At 42.3% G+C, this 22,447-nt stretch overlaps 1 protein-coding gene across 2 annotated transcripts in view; it reads left to right on the top strand.

Annotated features, from left to right (window-relative positions):
• Positions 1 to 22,447, top strand: part of LOC135708143 (uncharacterized) — a 508,021-nt gene that overhangs the window by 317,963 nt on the left and 167,611 nt on the right. Inside the window, exon 6 of one of the 2 annotated variants that reach the window (XM_065230121.1) lies at positions 185 to 1,306. In XM_065230121.1, the coding sequence (XP_065086193.1) occupies positions 185 to 1,306 (1,122 nt within the window). Of the gene's footprint in view, positions 1 to 184; positions 1,307 to 1,359; positions 2,114 to 22,447 lie in introns of those variants that run through there. The other variant, XM_065230122.1, reaches the window with a different exon arrangement.

Raw genomic sequence — 22,447 nt, 5'->3', positions numbered from 1 at the left:
TTACCGTTGCAAATGGCTCTATTGCGTGTCTCATTGCCACATGATAATGAAGTCAACTTTTCCCCCACATTTTCTGACATGAATGTGTTTGGCTAGCAAATTGCTGATCGTTTTCAGCTAATGGCCTGCTATGTCGACGGTGATAATAATTCTCATTCTTTTTCTTCTTCTCCTTTCATTCCAGGAACTCGAGGACCTCTCGCCGAAAACCTCCCCAAAGCCCCGTACTGCCCCCGTTGCTTCGACGACCCGTTTCCCGTTCGACCCGCCCAAGTCGCCGAAAAGTGGCCGCATGCCAGTGTCGTCGAGAGCTAGTAGTCACGAACCGATGTTCAACTTTGACGATTCGCCCAACCCAATCCGGCGGCTACCGCCTAAGGTTTCCCCTTCCGACTACCCCAAGGAGCGATCACCCAGCAGGGATGCCAACAAGGAGAACCGTCCCAAGGTGGTGGAAATGTCGGCAACGCCCGCCAAGCGAAGCAGCCCGTACAAATCTCGGAAAGATCGATTCATGCAACAGCAGCAACATCAGCAACAGAGTGGAAAACCTTTGAACTCAGCACCTGCTGTCAGCTGCGCCAAAGGTCAAAGCTACAACGATCCCAACATGACCATGTTTCCGTTCGATCGCGAAGCAATCGACTACGATCGAATCCAGCGCGAGTGCTTCGCCGTCGAGGAGGAATATCCGTACGAACACGACCGCGAAGACTACTGCGAATCGCCCTCGAAGACGATGATGGAGTCGGAGATCTTCACCGAACAGTACTCGATCTTCCAGCAGTACGCTTATCTGACCCAGCAGGAGCGGGACGCGCTGGAGAAGACTCCCCCTAAGCGTGGCAAAAAGGATCGCATCGATGCATTCTCGCCGAAGAAGAAAATCCCCAGCCAGCCTGGGGCTGTGTCGCCTCAGCGAATGTCCAAGTTCGATCAGATAGCCACCAAGTTTGACATGATGCCCTCAAAGTACGACAGTTCCTCGAAAGGACGAACGAAAATCAGCACCGGATGTGGGCTTCCAGATCTACGGGTTGATTATTTTGCCGAAACATCCTGCTGTGCCGATGAACTGCTGACTACGTCGTCGTCATCGTCATCGTCGGGGGCAGGAGCTGCGTCGTCGTCGTCGGCTTCGGGGTCTTCCGAGGGAAAAACGCATGCGTCAGGCGGTTCGGCCGGTCCGCGATCGGTCGAAGTCGTTGGAGCAGGCGCACTGGCCAGCGGCCCTATAAATGTTACACCCAATCCGATGGACAGCGCAGTTTGTACGCAACCTCGGGCGACAATAGTCGTACAGCAAGTACGTAGTTTTGTCCCTATTATCGTAGTTTGGTAGATGTTTTTGATCGTGTTTTCTATCGGGAACTTGTTTGTATCAAAATTCAAAATTTCCTCCTCTCGGACGGTAAACGCGTGATACGACGGTAAATCGACTGACCTCAACCGTGTCGGCTAATGTGACAAGTGAAAGATTATCTAAATAAGAAGTGCATTTGGGCAGGGAAAGGAGCCAAAATTTCGAAATTCCTGGCTCGACCAGGCCTGGATCGTGTGATCTGGATTCCGTGAGATCGTATATTTATATTCGATCGTTCCCAAGCCAGAAAATTGAAAACGTGTTTATTTACAACAGTCTGTCAGTGCCCATAGCGAGGATCGTGTGCCATTTTTCATCGCGTGTTATTTATAGGCGCCGGTGTGGGGTTCTTCCAGTGCCAATTAGCATCATTCTGTGTGTGCGTTCTAATGCTGAAGCACCCGGTGAAATGTCCCAGACGACTTGGATGCAAATGCTGTTGCTGCTGCCGCGGCTGTCAAGGAACCAACAGTGTTGCCCGTGTTGATTATTATCATTTGTGCCGTGCAAACTGTTTCCCGGTGTTTGAATTATAAAAAAAAAGAAGTTGTGTCAGGTTTTCTTCGGTCTGGACACACATTTTGAAGATATAGTGGCATGTGGCTTGGATAAACCGAAACGTGGAAGCACTTTGAACCGTACCAGTGTTTTGGATATTTAATGGTGGAAACATTTGATACGTGTCACAAGTGTCTGGAGAGAAGAATGAATCGAATTTTCAAGAAGATGACGACGCTCCTCGATAGGAAGGTATGGCTTTCGGGGGTTTTGACCTAGCGGAAAATGAACTAACTGGTTTGAAGCAATTTAACACATTAATATTCGGGTTTTGGGACAATCTAGTTTCTGAAAGGACGTTAATTATATGAGGCTCAGTCAAAATTATTCCCGATTTATTATGCTGTTAAATGGGATTTAATTCTCGCACTTGTACTAAACTGAGGAAAATAAGACCGAAATGCGATGAACTCCGGACAGTTAAGCACATACAGTATGTAAAAAATGTATATTAACCTGTATTTCTAAGTTTTGACGTAGGACTATGTCTGCGATTTCTATATAGGGGTACACTTTGTGGAAACCAAAAATGGAACATGTAACAAAATTATGAAAGATTTTGAACGTTAATAACTCAGCTGCCCCTGAACCAAAATTTTTATATAATAATTTTATCACCAATCGATAAGAAATATTTCTACGCTTTATCATTTTTCAAAGTGTCACTATTGAAAATTGCACGAATGTGCAACTGTTGCTATGATAATTAAAATTATCACCGATTACCTGCGAAAAGCGATTTCCCTAACACAGATTTCAAAGTTGAATTCCATCCGGTCTCACCAAACGGTGTTTATTCAATCCAGTACACAACGAAAGAATGCCATCTAGCAGCGAGCTGCAGCCCACATGACCATCCATAGAAGGAGGAAAAAGCCGCACAGCTATTGATCGGAATCAGTAGCTCTTCGTGAGTCGCTGTGGGCCATCTATGTCAAGCGCGTCATACTAAAGAGTATAAACAGAGAGAACTCCGCTCAAATTACTATTCCTACACAAAACACAAGCTCCTGCTGCAGTTAACAAATAAAATTTATTATATAAGACCACGTAGTCCTATGTACGCCACCATTGCGTACAACTCCATAGGACTGTCCCTTGTCGTTTTTCAATTAAGTACATTAATGACTCGATTTTACAGGCTCCTCCTGCCATCAGACTTTTACCAACAATCAATACGAAACTAACGATTTTAAATTGGCTCACCACTTTAGTAGCCTATTGGTCCCAAGCAAACGATTAACGTACCCTATTCTAGTCGAAATTCTAGTACTACGCAATGTTTGTTTTGATTCGCTATGAAAGTTTGACAGATAAAATGAGGGGTTATTGGTTTTACCTATGTTTCGAGGGGTGATTCGACAAGCTTGGGACCGAAGATAGTACCAGAGGTGAGCCAAAAAGTTGAGCACGTTTCTTTGGGACCTACTTGTCTTAGAGTTACCTCTATGCTTTTACCTATCAATAATGTTACGTAATCTCAAATCTTTCTCATTAATCTTCAAGATGAGCCGGCACCGGTGGTGTAGTGGTAAGCGTGACCGCTTTTTCACCCCAATGGATGTGGGTTCAATCCCAGCCGAGGTCGGTGGGATTTTTCTGAGGCATAAACATCTCTGGTCACGTCTTCCTTCGGACGGGAAGTAAAACCGTTGGTCCCGGCCCATGTATGTTGAATGGGTGCGATATCTTACGCAGGTGTGGAAGCTGCCTTTCTGCATTTTTTTTTTAAAGAAAATAAGCATACAAAGTTGCTCAAGTAGACGAAATCTATACACTCACACTGCCAACCATTTTTCGTGTTAGCGTGAAATTCGTCCATTTTTAAAATCAATCGCCATCTTGGGATTGATATTGTCATTACAACAATTCATGAAGATTGGCTATTTTATCAAAGACCCGCCATCTTTAAATCACCATTTTGAAGGTAATCTACCATATTGAATCCACCATTTTAAAAATCAACCGTCATCTTTCCATTGAAATCGTCATTTCAAAAGTAAAATTATCATAACTTTACAATAGTATTGCATTCCACCATCTTGAACCCACCATTTTGAAATTTAAATTGCAATTGAACAATATTTACAAATCAACCTCCCTCTTGAATTCATCATTTTTCATTGAAATTATAACAATATTGCATACATAAAGACCGACCATTTTATAAAAGACCCATGTGGCCTTGAACCTATAATTTTAATAATCAGCCGCCATCCTGAATAAAGCATTTTGAAAATAATCTTGATAATCTTTAGTTCCGATAATTAAATGTTAAATTTCGATCCAAGCTGGTGCACTATGGGCAAAAATGGGTCCAAAATTATCCAAAATTCAATATCTCAACAGCACGCTGAATTCCGGCCATGAAAAACATTTTTTCCCAAGGGAAATTGTCCGGGAAATCGATTGCACGTGGTCCCATAGACCGGAGAGCCTTGTAGGTATGTGTATTGGACCATTTTACCCCATTTTCCCCTACTTTTTGGAGGAAATGTTTTTTCACAGCTCTATTTTTCGTAAAACATAAGCACTTTATGCATGGTTTTAAAATACTATGTCTTTAAAAAAAACAGTTCATGAGATATTAGGGCAATACGGGGTACGGGGCCGGAATTTAGCGTGCTGTTGAGATATTGAATTTTGGGTAATTTTGCACCCATTTTTGCCCATAGTGTGGTGGTTGATTTTTAGGATGGTTGGTTCAAGATGGTGGATCTTTATGAATAATCTGCCAGCTTAGAATTGAATTTGTCATTGCTTAAACAATATTTCTTTCAAAAAGATCGAACATTTTATCAACGATCCACTATTTTCAATGCACTAGTTTAAAAATAATCTACCATCTTGAATCCACCATTTTGAAAGTAATGAACCATCTTTGGATTATTTTATAAAAGAGCAGCCATCATGAATCCATCGGTTTAGCGCCATATTGAATCCACCATTTTGGAAATAATCTGCTATCATGGAATTGAAATTGTTATTACAGCAATAATGCATTTTATTTAGGAAGGTTGCCAATTTATAAAAGACCGGCCATTTTGAAACCACCATTTTGAAAATCATCCTTCATCTTGAAGGTTTGCCACTATCTTGGAATTTAAATTTTCAATTGCAATTGTAACAAAATTTCTTTCAAAAAGATCGATAATTTTATTGACGACCCACCATTTTGAAAATGAGCCAGAAATGATCATTTTTAAAATGTTCGATCTTTTTGAAAGAAATATTGTTGTAATTCATTTCTATCATTTTTAAAATGGTTGGATCTTGGAAATTTAATTTGTTATAGCAATTTCAACAATATTCAGAACGACCGACCACTAGACTGATGCAAAATTTGAAATTTTCGCTCCACAGTTTTCAAACGGTTCCAATTTGGTTCCTGATTAGCCAATTTTGTGTTCATATCTATCTAATAATTAACCCTATTACTGTGCTGTAAAAATTGATAGCTACACTTGTAGTGAATTTTCACAGCTACAACTTTGTTGCAAACCATTATTCGATAAATGTAAGGATCAAAAGTTATTAATGATTCAAGTCACTATTGACTTATGATTATGCTCAATCAACTGCTCAGCAGGCAACATTGGTGTTTCTAGCGCGTAGAATAGAGCTAAAATATCATGGCTACTATGACAGACTGCAGAATACAGTGTTGCCCACTGATCAAGCATGCCATATAATTATCAATCTCTTGAACAATTAATAGCTATTTAATTTGATGTTTGGCAAAAAAACAATATTCCGCAAAGTTGTAGCTAAGAAAATTTTCCATAAGAATAGCTATAGGAATTTTTTACGGTGCATTATGAATGAAGGATAGAAGACTACGAAGAAAAAGTTTGGTTTCTCCATAGTAATCTTCATACAAACTTCAAATGGTTTGTGCCCAGTAAGTTTTTTTTACCAAATCAGTTCAAATCTTGGGAGGCTAATCTAGACCCGATTTGGAACCGCTTGAGCACTGTGGAGCGAAAATGTCAAATTTTGCATCAGTCTACCGACCACCTTTAGGTCAATTTATCAAAGACCTATATTTTTTAATCTACCATTTTGAAAATCATCCTCCATCTTGAATCCACCGCGGAAGAAGCTTCTGATCTCTTCGCAAAATTCTTCAAGGATGTTTTTTCGACTACCCCTCCCGCTCATTCTCCGGATGATCGTCGTGACTGGATGAGCAGCATAGTTCATTACAACTTGCATTTGCCGCAGTTGGATGTATCTGTTGAAGAGGTGATGAAAGTTATTTCATCTGTAGATCCTTCTAAAGGCCCTGGTCCAGACTGTTTGCCGCCATCGTTCACTAAGAAATTTTCTGCATCTCTCGCTTCACCTGTGTCGATTAGCTTCAATCGTTCGCTAGTTAGTGGTGTTTTCCCCACAATGTAGAAGGTTGCGTCCATCACACCTATTCACAAAGCTGGAAACATCCACAACGTTGAAAATTATCGCAGAATTTCGATTCTAAGCTGCCTCTCAAAAGCTTTGGAGAAGATCGTATATGAGGTCGTATATCAAGCGGTTAGGCCAATAATTACCGAACATCAGCACGGCTTCGTGAGGAAACGCTCTACAACAACCAACTTAATGATGTTTGTCAACTCGGCTACAGTCTACTTAACTGACCGCTAAGCCTATGTGAGCATTAACGGTGTTAAAGGCTGATACGGTCAAAATTTGGTCAATATCAACTTGACGTATTTCTTTCAATTTTGCATTTAAAAAACCTGAACACCCCTCATTTTGAAGGTGTGTGTGTGTAGAATGTTGCTCCTATTTTGATTTTGGAATTCACTCTTCAGTTGTCAAAATGCCGTCCAAGCAAGAAGAGCAGCGTATCAAAATTTTGCTCGCGCATCGCGAAAATCCGAGCTACTCGCACGCAAAGTTGGCAAAATCGCTAAAAGTTGCCAAATCAACCGATACAAATGTAATTAAAGTGTTTGGGGAACGTTTGTCGACAGCCAGGAAGTCTGGATCGGGGGGAAATCGAAAACCGGAAGCCGCTGAGACGACAAAGAGAGTTGCCGGTAGTTTCAAGCGAAACCCTAACCTCTCTCTCCGAGATGCCGCAAATAAGCTGTGTGTATCGTCTACAACCGTGCATCGAGCCAAACAACGAGCCGGACTATCGACTTACAAGAAGGTAGTGACTCCAAATCGCGATGATAAACAAAATACGACGGCCAAAGCGCGATCCCGGAGGCTGTACACGACGATGCTGACGAAGTTTGACTGCGTGGTAATGGACGACGAAACCTACGTCAAAGCCGACTACAAGCAGCTTCCGGGACAGGAGTTTTATACGGCAAAAGGAAGAGGAAAGGTAGCAGATGTTTTCAAGCACATGAAACTGTCCAAGTTCGCAAAGAAATATCTGGTTTGGCAAGCCATCTGTACCTGTGGCTTGAAAAGTAGCATTTTCATAGCTTCCGGGACTGTCAACCAAGAAATTTACGTGAAAGAGTGTTTGAATAAACGTCTGCTGCCTTTCCTGAAGAAACACGGTTGTTCCGTACTGTTTTGGCCGGATTTGGCATCTTGCCATTACGGTAAAAAGGCCATGGAGTGGTACGCCGCCAACAACGTGCAGGTGGTTCCCAAGGACAAGAACCCTCCCAACACGCCAGAGCTCCGCCCAATTGAGAAATACTGGGCTATTGTCAAGCGGAACCTAAAGAAGACCAAAAAACTGCTAAGGGCGAGCAGCAGTTCAAGGCAAACTGGCTTTCTGCGGCGAAGAAGATGGACAAGGTGGCTGTACAAAATCTGATGGCAGGGGTCAAGCGTAAGGCCCGGCAATTCGGATTTGGAAAAGCGGAAGCCTAACTGAATATTTTTCCTGAATTTTATACTAATTGAACTTGAAAAAGAAATTTAATTTGATTTTTTAAATAAACGATTTCACCGATTTACACGCGTTTTCCCTTGACCAAATTTTGACCGTATCACCCTTTAATTCGCCTAGTTTCGAGATACCCTCTGGCGTTCCCCAAGGTAGCCATTTGGGGCCTTTAATTTTCATCCTGTTCGTGAACGATCTGTGTAGTCGACTGTGTTCTTCGAAACTTTTGTTCGCCGATGACTTAGAGATCTTTCGTACAATTAAGTCAAGACTTGACTGTTGCGCACTCCAGAAGGATATTGATTCCCTTTTGCGCTGGTGTACATTGAACGGTATGCAGGTTAATGTCACAAAATGCTGCGCAATATCTTTTAGCCGTTCACGCGAGCCCTTACGACATGACTATAGGATAGGACTCAGTAGTTTGCTCTTCGTTTCTTCAGTTAAGGATTTGGGTGTTATCATCGACTCTAAAGTCAGATTCAATGAGCACATCTCCATGATAACTGCTAAAGCATTCGCCACATTAGGTTTCTTGAAACGAAACACAAACGCATTCCAGGACATCTACGCGCTGAAATCACTATACTGTGCTCTCGTCCGCAGTCTTCTAGAGTATACTGTTGTTGTGTGGGCACCCTTTCACGCTATTCAAGCTAACAGAATCGAAGCCATTCAGCGAAACTTCGTAAGATACGCTTTAAGTGTTCTGCCTTGGAACGATTCGGTAAATTTGCCGCCTTACGAAGAACGGTGCAGGCTGATTGACCTGGACACGTTGGCAGCAAGGAGGAAACTACTTCAGCGACTCTTCGTGTTTGGATTGCTTAACGGTGACGTGGATTGCAACTCTCTTGTGAGCTAAATCTATATCAATGCTCCTCAAAGAGTTCTACGTAGTTACACGCTCCTGTGGCAACCTACCCATCGGACCAACTATGGATTCAACGAACCGTGGACTTTGTGCTGTCGTGTGTTTAATGAAACGTTTGATGTATATGATTTTAACATTAGTAAGTCTACTTACAGACATAGAATTCGACACCTAGCCTAGAAAATATCTGTACAACATTATGTTGAAGATTTAATTAAATAAATAAATAAATAAATAAATAAATTATGAAAATCAACTGCCATTTTGACATTGAAAAAATCATTTCAATGGCGGAATTATCATACCTTTGATTTTCAAAATTAGATTACAATTGAACAATATTTCTTTCGCGGGCACTAAAAAATCGCGACTGAATTAGCGTTTAAAGAAAGGTCAATTTATTTAACTTTACTTGTTTTTATTACACTCCTCCAATTATCGCAAAATAGTTTTATCGACGTGTACGTTATCCGAAGGCTAATGGTAAGGTAGGTATTGATCGCAAGTGATCGAGTGAGATCAATATAGGTCTTATATATCAAGGAGAATTCATTGCTAGGGCTTGCGTTAACAACATGGATCATTTTATCATCGTCCCACAATCTTGTAATTGAAATTGTCATTACCATTACAACAATATTTCAATCAAAAGGATAAAACATTTTATCAACGTCCCACCATTTTGAATCCACCAGTTTGAAAATCATCCACTAGCTTGGATCCACCAATTTTAAAATCAACCACCAGCTTGGAATTTGGATTGTCTTTACAAAAATAATGCATTCAAGAAGATTGGCGATTTTATCAAAGACCCGCTATATTCAAAACACCACTGCCACCATCAACCACCATCTTGGAATTAAAATTTTCATTGCAATTGTAACAATTTTTCTTTCACCATTTTGAACGATGCGTTTGAAGATTAGCCACGATTTTGGAATTTAAATTTCCATTGCAATTACAATTTTTTTTCTAAAGATCGTACCTTTTCTCCCACCGATGGCCTCTCGGAAATCCGGAATAAATCCGGAACCACTTGGCCAATCTGTTAAAATTTTCAGTAGACCATAATTTCGAACATTTGTCTACTCAATGTGAAGATTTCAGCCAATTTCATGGTGAAACAAAAAAAAAATATTCCCATGAAAACACCCTGTTTGTAAGCATACACGAAACGAAAATCAATTATTTAATTCATGTGTTTCACTTATACATTTTTGCCAAAGCATCAGCCTTATACATTCCATAAGACAAACCACATAGGTCCTATTAGAATGCATAAAAGGTATGTGTGACCGCTTATACATTTCATTTGACACATAATCTTTATTAACTTTTTGCAAGGCGTCTGCTTATTAGTTGACTTATACATTTTATGAATAATCAGCAGTGGAAATTTGCCAAAAGGTATAAGGAGATTTCTATCCGTGTACAAACTGCACAAAGCGCGTTAGGCCCTCCACAAAAGTAAGGCAGGTGGTGTTCATTTGCAACGCAAATAACTTTTCGGGGATAGCTCAGATTCGGATGTTCCCAATACTCCAAATGATCTACATTTTGTGCCTCGTTCCCCCATACATTTTGTCGATTTACCCCATACAAACTTCAAGCCCTTTGAGTAAGAGATTCCCGTGAACCAAATCACTTCAAATGTTGGCAGGTTGTTTCTAATCCCCAAACTACCATGTCGTTTGAAATTCCAGACTTTGACTTTTTGCCATATAACGCTGAAACACTTTAGTGTGTTCTTTTGATTACTGAAAAATCAACACTAAGTAGTCAGAACTAGGAATCGATGGTAGATCTTACATCCTGTAACGTACCACGAAAAGGTGATCTACCCAAGTTACGGGGCAGAATATTTTTACGTGCCATCAGAAATTTACCGGTAGATCACTGCAATTCGTAGGCGGTCCACTAACAGTAAAAGGTTCACAATGGGTGAATATCCTCCATCTCATCACACAGAAGAAAAAACACCACAAGCCTCAAACCACCATTACACAATTACATTTTCCGTCATAAACGTCAGATTCAATTTCGTACAACATGATAACATAGTGTTGGCATCGCAATCGCAGCCGCCGCCGACTACTACGACGACAAGCAGCATGGTCCGCGGGGTCACATAATACTTTGAATCTTGATTTGATGAAGCCGCGTGGTATAACAGACAGTTTTATTTTTTTGGCACTGCTTTTCGCCCCTCCTCGTTTGTCGCCTACATCCATTACAAGATACAGAGCACTCTCATAATGGCTCTGACGGTGGAAAATTCACCACCATTCTCTTTATTATGGTTTTCCGCTTTGGGATTATATTTTGGTGTTTTACTGTCTGATCTCTGACCCTGACTGCCGCAGCGGGTTTCCTTTCCGCTTTTATTGTTTTGCTTTATCACTGTGTGTGTTGAAATTGTTTATTTTCAACCCGCTGCCAACACAATTGTGGGAAACGTGTAAATGGATGCTCGCTCAGCCTACTATATTTAACTTTGATCTTTTTCTCCATTTTTGCCAGTTCTATTGAATCAGATCCAGATGGTTCAAGGTGCTATGCTTTTCGAGTACAGTTCGGTCATGCATTCCGGGGAAAACAAAATTTCTCGTCCGAAAGGTTTCACCTCAAATTAAAACTCCTAACAAGCGTCGGTCTCTGCTAATGAGTCCACGCTTACCCAAACGGGGGTTAGCGACAGTTTACGGTTCAACGCCTGCTATGTAGGTAGTTAGAGCATATGGCACGCTTGGTCCACGCCACATCCCCGTTTCGCACGCAATTTCCAAACCGAACCGGTTCCATGTATTTTATTATTTTATTCTAATTAACAACTCCCGGCCGTGATTATCTCAATTCAGAAAGTTGTCCCCGTAGTTTCACCTACAGCTGCTGCTGATGATTCTACCACTGCTGATCCAAACACACACCCCGTATCATATTCACTTTTCTCCCCCCTTGTCTGCTCTCCGTCGGTATCTGTTCCAATCTCGAAAGAAGACTGGGATTGAACCCATACGGACTGGGTTGCGTGAGGCAGACATGGATACCGCCCAACCACCGGCGCCGCCTCAATCACGAACTTGTTGGGACTGAAAATTTGGAAGCGATCGAGGAGGAGGGAGTGGAAATATCAAAGTTTGACAGCCTCAACAGTCAACGGAACGACCCCACCGGGCGGACCCGGGTCGACAACGACGTGCAAGTTGAAATGTTATTTAGGACGGGAGTGAGTTAAAATTTGTAATGTCAGTTGCACAATTTGTTTCCCCCGCGGCGGGTGGTAGATAGTTCCCATGAGGTAGTTCGTTCATGATTGTGGGTCAAACGGGCAAAGGGGAATTGTATCTAGATGGGGATACATTCTGAACCAATACCAGGCTAGTGCGGTTGGAGTTTGATCAGTTAGTTGGCAGTTTAACTTTTTACCTCAAACCGTACGATGATGTTAGCAAAATTATTTTGACATCACTTTCGGTTCGGAGATTTTGTATTCACGGTCTTAAACATTTTTCGGTGGTTTCAATCTGGTGGTGGGAGTAGAATTGGCATCCTAAGGGGAATGATGATTTTTAAGGTTAAAATAAGTGTTTTCTGAGTATCTAGTTAGACATGTTCTTTGACTAGGCGCATCTCACTTTAAACTTTGTATTCTCGCTTTGTACATGTAATGTTCTTATTGATATCTAAGATACCTGGGAATACTTAAAAATACTTAAGAAATATTTAGCGTTAGATTGTTACCACCGTTACTAAACAAATTTAATTTGTTTGTTTACCCGCAACACCAATTTAACTGTGATAAAAACTGTGTGTGGAATATAATCCACTAAAAAGGTTTCTTTTCAAAAGTGACCCATACATATGTACTTTGATAATTTTTGCAAGAATATCTGTGACAACTTTCGGTTCCCTTCGTTCAACATAATGTATCACATCATTCGAGCAGTATAAAATGACGTTTTCTACCACTCGAACATTTACGTGGAACAATATTTTAATATTTTTTCTTCTACAACCTCGAGAAAATAGGATCTTATTTGTAAAATGCTTGAAAAATCTGGAATTGATTGTTTCATTTCCGTAAAATCGCTGGTAGAAGGTCGTCCCAAAACTGCTAGACAATTTAATTTCATTAAACGTCTGTCCATTGCTCTCAATACGGACACTTTGTATTTTTCCTCGATTTCTTCGCACCTGGTGAATGGACTTCTTCGCAATGTTGAAAAGATTTGGATTCACCAACCATGCATCGAATTGCTCCATCGTCTCTTCCTGCAGCATAACTCGGAAGCAAACCTTACAAATCAATCCTGAAAAAAAATCGGCATGAAACACAGGTAGCGTCAAATCCATTTAACGAAAATATCCAAAATCTTTTCTAGCTGGTGTCATACACTACCGATCATAAGTTTAAGGACACCCCCAAAAAACCATGCAAATATGTTTTGTTCAATGATCTCTCATTTTACGTTCAATTTTTGATCTTCCGTTATTTGAATGGTATGAATGGTATAGCATAAGTGTTCAACAACTACTTTTATTTCAAAATTTGGGCAACCCAATTCTGAGAAAATCAGTCACGATTCTTCAGAGTAAATTTTGAAAAATATTGTAACTTTGGGTGAATTTTTAGCACACAAAATTTGAAATTTATATTGAACTACGAGAAAAGTTCCATTCAATACCTTTCAAATGATCTAAAGAGAACGAAAATTGGACGTAACATGACAGAGATATTAACATAACAAATTTGTCTTGTTTTTTTTTGATCCACTCACATCGCTCTCCAACTATTTGAAGGAAATCTTAAAAATCTTCATCAATCTTCGTTCTATCACTAAGCTTGGGCGCAGCAAAGCAAAAAATTTCCTGCATCTTAGATAGAGTCACACCCTTCGGCATCCTACTGACTTATACCGAAGACAACAAATCAAGAAGACTGGCTACTCTTCCATCTTCTCATACGAACGCTATGAGATAGGTACAATCGCGTCATCTGCCGCTCAATGGTAAATGCTTCGAACGAATTTGATAGTAAAGATTACATCCTCAGAATAAAGGTTTGTGTATTTGCTCATTTTTATATGCGTTGCTTCCACCTTCACTCAAGCGCGGCGCCGTTGTATCTGTAACTTGGATTCTGGCAAAGTTGCCAGTCTTCTTGATTTGTTGTTTTCGCTTATACCCAGGACAACGTATGAAGCCGGTGTCTGTATGGCATTCTGATGGTTACACTTGTATGACAAACTCAAAACCACGCCGCCTCACTTTGAGCATTGAGACAAATACAAAATTGTCATTTTACATTAAGTGTGGGGAAACCTTTGCTCTTCAATTTGAGTGATTTGTTCTATGGACCACTTTTTGTTTTGTTATTGTCTAAAAAATATCGGTGACGTTCGTTTCCTCCGTGAAGTTTTTATGTTTCTATATTCAGCGAGTTCACTCAAATAACTGCTACGAGAACTGCATCTCATCCCAGAGTAAATCCTAACTCTACGTCCCTACTAATTGCCCGCTGAAAAGCTGTTCCGAAGCAAAACATAACCTTCATCGGAAACCCGACGACCAATCGTTGAGTCCCAGCGCTGAACTTGATAATTGGCTATGAAAAGGCTGTAAAATAAAGATAAGCACCTGAACAAACTGGACATGGTGATTTTCGTCTATGTTTGGGACTTCTACACCAAAGCATATTAAGGCAGCATGTTCACTTGACCAGACTTGGTGAGTTCGTTCGTTTTTGTCAATTTTTATCTTTGTGAAAAATTGCCAAATCGACAATGAGCATTAGACTGATGCAAAGTTTGAAATTTTCACTCCACAGTGCTCAAACGGTTTCAAATTTGGCTCTGATTAGCCTCCCAAAATTTGAACTCATTTAGTGAGAAACTGACTTGGCACAAACCATTTGAAGTTTATATGGGAATTACTATGGAGAAACCATAATTTCTGTTCATATCGATCTCAAAATTCATCAGTTCACCCTACTTTAGAAAATTTTGTTGAACATTTTCTCAGCTACAAGTTTGTTCAAGACTTTTCGATCAAATGTAAGGAACAAAAATTATTAATGATTCAAGTCACTGATGTCTTATGATTATGCTCAATCATCTGTTCAGCAGGCAACATTGGTGTTTATGGCGCATAGAATAGAGAACAAAAATCATGGCTACTATGTCACACTGCAGAATACAGTGTTGCCCACAATACAGTTGCTTAATCTTGCCATAAGATTATCAATCTCTTAAACAATTAATAACTATTTAATTTGACTAAAAACGATTTTCTGCAAAGTTGTAGCTGATAAAAATTCCCATAAGAATAGCAATAGAATTTGTTAACAGTACAATACATAAAAAGGGTAGAAGACAATGAACAAAAAGTTTTGTTTTCCCATAGTAATTTCCCATATAAACTTCAAATGGTTTGTGCCAAGTCAGTTTCTTATCAAATGAGTTTCAACTTTTGGAAGCTTATCAGGACCTGATTTGAAACCGTTTGAACACTGTGAAGCGAAAATTTCAAATTTTGCATCAGTCTATTACCCCATATATCAGGCATAACATTTGATAACGGCACAAAAGCATTTGTAAACAAACTTTCTAAGGCCCTTTACACGTGAACCAAAGTATGCCCACGCAAACCAATAACACTTTCGGAAAGGTGATAGTTGTCCCTATCCGATGATGTTGTTGGTTTGCGTGGGCGTACTTTGGTTCGAGAGTAAAGGGCCTTAGAAAGTTTGTTTACAAATGCTTTTGTGCCGTTATCAAATGTTATGCCTGATATGCTTTGGGGAGAAATTTTCTTGCTAATATTTCACTGCTGACTTGACGCAACCACAGACAAACAGACATATGTCCGTGACAACAAAAGTGCATCGACGCGCCATCTGTTGCTCATCGGCCACATCTTAAAACCCCCTGTTGATCGAAGGCGATAAACGCCCAAAAGGGAAATTTAGATTGGTAGCATGGCGTTGTACCATCTTCCGCCGCGCCCTGATATAAAAGTCGAAGAGTGACAGGACTGATCCTCTTAAGCTACAGCGACGTCATCAATCATCATCATCAGTACGAAGCAGAAGATAAACAAACAAGTGAAAGTGAAAGTGAATTTAATCGTAGAAAATATTGTAATTTAGTGAAAGTAAAGCATTTAATTAAGTAGAAATAAAGTTTATTTGCGTGAAAGAAGAAAAAGTAAGTAAAAACTTACCTGCCTGTGCGGAGCTGAGAAACAGAATCAGCTGAGACAAATTTTCTGCTGCTGCTGTGCTCCCGACATTTGGTCCTTCGAACCGGATACCGTCGAATCTCCGCTAGTCCGATAGTCCAGCGCCTAGTGAGCCGCCATCGCACATTCGCTATTGTGCCCGCTGAAGAATCGCTTCTTATCGCCATTGTCCCAGCTGAACAATCCACTACGGAACGCCATCTTCCTGCTTGGTTGCTGCTATTATCAAATACAAGGCAAATTAATTGCCTCAACAAGGTAATTAGGTTTCCAACTACTTTTACTTTCTGTTTGTGTGCGACGCTGGTCCATTGTCCACAGATTTCACTGCAATGTCGACCGAGTGCCGTATCAAGACGCTAAAGATGCGGCTGAAGAGTCTAGTGACGTCGCTGAGCCTCATCAAGACCTTCGTAGACGACTACACTGAGAAGACGCAGGCCGACGAATTCCCTGTCCGTCTTGAGAACCTGATAAAGTTGTGGTCAGACTACAATACCGTCCAGAGCGAGCTGGAGACGCTCGATGAAGCTGCCATCGAGACCCACCTAAAGGAGCGGACGTCGCTTGAGTCCGCTTATTATCATGTCAAGGGCTTTCTACTGGCCCGAAATAAAACGCCAGTTACACCAACTCACCCGTTTCCTAATCAATCAGAGACGCAATTCCTTCCATCGGTATCGCAGGTGCGTTTGCCTGACGTTAAACTCCCCGTCTTCGATGGCAAACTGGAAAACTAGCTAAACTTCCACGATTTGTATGTGTCGCTGGTCCACTCGGCAGTCGGTCTCTCGAATATCCAGAAGTTTTATTACCTCCGATCATCATTATCGAATACAGCTCTTCAACTCATCCAAACGATCCCAATATGTGCGAACAATTATCCGGTGGCATGGAACCTTCTGCTGGAACACTTCCAAAACCCTGCTCGGCTGAAGCAGGCGTACGTAGACACTCTCTTCGATTTCGCCTCTATCAAAAGGGAAACGGCAACGGAACTCCACAATTTTATGGAGAAATTCGAGGCAAACGTCAAGGTTCTGCAGCAATTAGGTGAACGTACGGAGTATTGGGATATTTTGCTCATCCGTATGCTCAGCATTCGACTGGATCCAACGACAAGGCGAGATTGGGAGGAGTACTCTTCGACCAAACCAGCGATCACTTTCAAGGACCTGACATCTTTCATCCAGCGGCGAGTTACGGTGCTGCAATCCATCCAGGCTAAGCCCATCGAAGCTCAACCGTCGACCGTTCAGAAGAAGCCAGTTCAGCGATCCGTCTCGAGCCACGGAGCCAACCAGGTCAATATTCGGAAGTGTGTCATCTGCTCAGACCATCACCCTTTGTACATGTGTGGAAGTTTTTCGCAACTTTCGATGGAAGAAAAAGAGAAGGAGATACGCCGTCATCAACTCTGCCGAAATTGCCTTCGAAAGGGTCACTTATCAAGGGATTGTTCGTCATCCACCAACTGCCGAAAGTGTCGTGGACGTCATCACACTCAGCTATGCTCGAACGATTCCTCTTTCTCGTCGAACTCGAAACAAGTCCAGCATCCGAAACCTGCTATATCTACTCCAGTTACCGATCATCCGACCATGTCTTCGTCTGCTACGGTCGTCGAATCCATCAGTTGCGCTTCCACTGGTCATAAGCAGAAGACAGTTCTCCTTGCCACTGCAGTGATCATCTTAATTGATGACAACGGAGTCGAATACGTCGCTCGCGCACTCCTGGACTCAGGAAGTGAATGCTGCTTCATCACAGAACGGTTTTCGCAGCGCATCAAGGCTCAGAGGAAGAAAATCTATCTTCCAATCTCAGGAATCGGACAAGCGTCTACTCAAGCTAGGCAAAAGTTTTCATCCACAATCCGCTCTCGAGTTGGTGCGTACTCCACCAACGTCGAATTTCTCATTCTGCCCAAGGTGACCATCGATCTACCAGCTACTTCAGTCGATACTTCGACTTGGGACATGCCACCCAGCATTCAACTCGCAGATCCCTCGTTTGACAGCACCAATCCCATCGATGTCATAATTGGAGCCGAAATCTTCTTCGACCTGTTCAAGGTTTCCGGACGAATTCCTCTCGGCGACAATCTTCCGGTACTGGTCAATTCCGTCTTTGGTTGAGTAGTATCTGGGAAGTCTACAATGAGTCCGTCTACCGCTCTTGTCGTAGCAAACGTCGCTACCGTGGCAGATATCCATCACCTTATGGAAAAATTCTGGACAATCGAGGAAGACAGCACATCGACAGCGTACTCCGTTGAAGAAGCTGCCTGCGAGGAACATTTCTGTCGTACTGTGGCTCGTAGGACGCTACGTAGTCCGCTTACCATTCATAGCCATAACTTGACTAGTGACAACCGTCGTACCACAGACAAACAGACGTAACTCTTTGAAAAAGTTTTTCTTGAAAACATAGTATCTCAAAACATAGGACCTCAGTAGCGACATCTTTCAGGCTTCTCGCGGAAAACAAGCTTGCTCGCTAACTCGCAAACAATATTGCATACAAGTTCTATAGAATGTATAGAAACGTCAAAGTGATCCGATGCCAGCGCTGCGGCGAGTAGTTCGCGGAACTAATAATATTCAAATCAACCGTTAAATGCGTGAACGAAGATACACAATGAAGAGTTACGTCTGTTTGTCTGTGGTCGTACCGCTGTTCGTCGATTCCATCTGCTTCAAGGTCGTCTAATCCGCAACCCCGACCTTCACCAGCAGTACAAGGCTTTCATCGACGAGTATCTCGACCTCGGACACATGAAGCGCATTCATGATTACGAAGACCCAGAGGTACAGCACTATTACCTTCCACATCACGCTGTTATACGCGAGGAAAGCACGACGACGAAGTTACGGGTCGTCTTCGATGCCTCGTGTAAAACCCCGAACGGACCTTCACTCAACGACGCGCTGATGGTTGGACCAACGGTGCAAGAGGACATTCGATCAATCACGATGCGCTCCCGAAAGCATCAAGTCATGGTAGTTGCCGATGCCAAGATGATGTACCGTCAAGTTCTTGTCGACCCGCGTGACTGCCGAGTCCAACTCATCGTCTGGAAACCGTCACCCGACGGAGACATACGAACATACGGTACCGCCAGCGCTCCTTTCCTCGCTACTCGGGTACTGATTCAACTTGCCGACGATGAAGGTCAACATTTTCCCCTTGCAGCCAAAGCTCTCAAGAAAGATGTCTACGTTGACGATCTCTTTTCCGGCGGGAGAAACGCAGCAGAAGTAACTGAACTCCGAAACCAGCTAGATGTACTCCTAGCAAAAGGCGGATTTCAACTACGCAAGTGGGCTTCAAACGATGAGGCAGTACTCAAAGGAATTCCACCTGAAAATCGCGCACTCAAGACTTCCGTAAACGAACGCTCTTTCGCTCATCGCCCGTCTCTACGACCCGCTTGGCTTAGTGGGACCTGTCGGTAACTGCTGCCAAGGTTTTCATGCAGAACCTGTGGAAACTGAAAGACGACAGTGGATCTTCGTGGAGTTGGGACAAGGAACTACCGATGGAGTACCAGATCCTTTGGACAAATTACCAGTCTAAATTGCCGCGACTCAACGAACTTCGCATCGAACGCTGTATTATGCAACCCAAACCTGCAACGATGCCTATGGAGCCTGTGCATACGTCAGATCCACTAATGCATCTGGAATAGTCAAGGTTGCCCTCCTCACTGCAAAATCAAGAGTAGCACCTCTAAAAAGGCAATCGATTCCTCGACTCGAGCTCAGTGGAGCACTACTGGCAGCGCAACTCTACGAAAAGGTCCAGTCATCGCTCCGTCTCGACGCGAAATGCTACTTCTGGCTCGATAGCACCGTCCAGCTCGCCACCCCGAATAGCTCGTGAAATCATGTCGCTGGTCTAGAAAATCCTGCGGACTGCATTTCACGTGGGATAACTGCAGACACTATCATTGACTTTGACCTCTGGTGGCAGGGACCTGAATGGCTTCGGCAACCCCAAGATTGCTGGCCATTAGCTGGAAGTACACAAGATCAACCTTCTGATGCGTTGGAAGAAGCACGTCGAATCTCCCTAGCAGTATCGTCGTCACCAAACGAACCGTCATTCGTCGACCTGCTCGTCGAAAAATTCTCCGAATACCAGCACCTTTTGCGTGTGGTCGCTTACTGCCGTCGTTTTCTTCAAAGCTGTCGAAAACAATCCAGCGGACTGCCAAATTCTACTCTGCTGAAAATAGAAGAGATGTTAGAAGCGGAGAGAATACTCATCAGATTGGTTCAACAACAAGCCTACAGCGAAGAGTGGAAGCAGCTTCAACAGTCGGAACCAGTATCGATGAAATCTCGCCTCAAGTGGTTCCACCCGTTCATCTCGTCAGAGAAGGTAATTCGCATCGGTGGCAGATTGGAAAAGGCAGAACAACCATACAATAGCAAGCATCCAATTCTCCTGCCAGCATCGCACAAACTTTCGCTGCTTTTGGTTCGCAGCTATCACGAACGACATCTCCACGCAGCTCCACAATTGCTCCTCAATCTACTTCGGCAACGGTACTGGATCATAGGGGCCAGGAGCATGGCCAAGCGTGTGGTTCACACCTGTGTTACTTGCTTCCGAGCACGCCCTCGAATGCTGGAGCAATTTATGGCCGAGCTTCCTGCGTCGAGAACTACTGCAAGTCGACCCTTCACCATTACAGGAGTAGACTATTGGGGACCAATTTCACTCAAGCCTATACATCGTGCTGCACCCGGGAAAGCTTACGTTGCCGTGTTTATTTGCTTCTCCACGAAAGCAGTACATCTGGAACTTGTAGCAGACCTCAGTACACCGAAATTTTTACAAGCGCTTCGTCGGTTCGTGTCTCGCCGTGGCCTTTGCTCCGATCTACACAGCGATAATGGTCGAAACTTCGTTGGAGCGAATAATGAACTTCGGGATCTCGTTCGCAACAAGGAGCATCGCAATGCTATCGCACAAGAATGCAATCTGCAAGGAATTCGTTGGCACTTCAACCCTCCTAGAGCATCCCACTTCGGCGGGCTATGGGAGGCCGCAATAAAGTCTGCTCAAAAGCATTTCGTGCGGGTCCTCGGAAAGCACACTCTTGCCTACGACGACATGACTACACTGCTGTGCCAGATCGAATCCTGTCTGAACTCTCGACCGATTGTTCCACTGAGCGATGATCCTAGCGACTTTGAGCCACTCACTCCGGGACACTTTTTAACGGGATCCCCTAATAAAAAATAACCATAAACGAACGATAACCCAAATCATTGAACTATTCCACAAATGGTTTGGATGATACCCAGAACACGTTGTTAAGCAAATTAACAATACAATTTTTATTAGGGTCCGCCCTCAAGGCTGTTCCAGACGTCAATTACATCGATATCCCAACGAATCGACTTCGACAGTGGCACCTGGTCCAAAAACTGTTCCAGGAATTGTGGAAAAGATGGCATAGCCATAGGCTAAAAATCTCCTTAATAAAGAACTAAAAAAAAAAAAATCGTCGCTAAAACATTACCGCCATCTGTTGAGTATACTGTGGTGGGCAGTACGCTGCACAGATGGCGGTAGTGTGTAAACGTCAAACGCAAAGGAATAGACTATGCGCGCCATAGGTTGTGGTACTACCAACCGGTGAAAACTAACGATTTAAAATTTCCTTACTACATGACTAGCCTATTGGTCCCAAGTACATCTATAAGCGTACCCCATTCTAGTCGAAATTCTAGTACTATACTATGTTTGTTTTGATTCGTTATGAAAGTTTGACAGATAAAATGAGAAGTTCGTGAATTTTCTATGTTTCGAGGGGTGCATCGATTAGCTTGAGACCGAAGAAAGTACCAGAGCTGAGCCAAAAAGTTGAGCACGTTTGTTCGGGACCTTCTGGTCTTAGAGTTACCTCTATGATGCTACCAACTAAGATACTTGAAAATGGACCGTTAAATGCTTGTTCGATGAACAACTTGCGAGTGTTATGTTTGTTCTTATCGATCTTATAAATAAAATGTCTAATATTGCTATGTATGGACAACTTGAAGGTAGTTGAAATGCCTTTCTAGTGAAAAAAATCATAATTTCCACAAATGTGCTTATGACAACTGTCAATTTAAATTTTCTAAATAAAAAGTTAATATCCTTTAAAAGTGCCTAAACGAGCAGTTCCAGACAAAATAGCAAAATAAAATAAGTTTTTTAATCGGCTCAGCATAGAGCAAATTTGTTCGGAATGCTTTTCCGGTTGGTGTGATTTCATTATTCTGAAAATGTATGTTTAGCATGCTTTCTGTATAAAAATCACGCTATAATTCCGAGAATAGAAGAAACTAGAAAGACTAGAGATTTTTTTAAGGAAATCAAGTATTCAAAATTGCTTAAATAGTTAAAGTCACAAAGTTTCATTAATATCCGAGAGGGGGCTGCCACCGTAATTGACGCTTTGGGATGACATTTTTCACTTGAAAAATCTTATTCTCAATCTGAATCACCGGGGTTTTTTTCCGAACCAGAAACTGTGTCGGTAGGCCAAGCATTCGAT

This window comes from Ochlerotatus camptorhynchus, unplaced genomic scaffold (assembly GCF_037179485.1).
Source record: "Ochlerotatus camptorhynchus isolate MF236.1 unplaced genomic scaffold, CSIRO-AGI_Acam_v1.1 ptg000328l, whole genome shotgun sequence".
NCBI classification, from domain to species: domain Eukaryota; kingdom Metazoa; phylum Arthropoda; class Insecta; order Diptera; family Culicidae; genus Ochlerotatus; species Ochlerotatus camptorhynchus.
The sequence above is the reverse complement of the archived record's forward strand: the minus strand, read 5'-3'. Positions and strand labels throughout refer to the sequence as shown.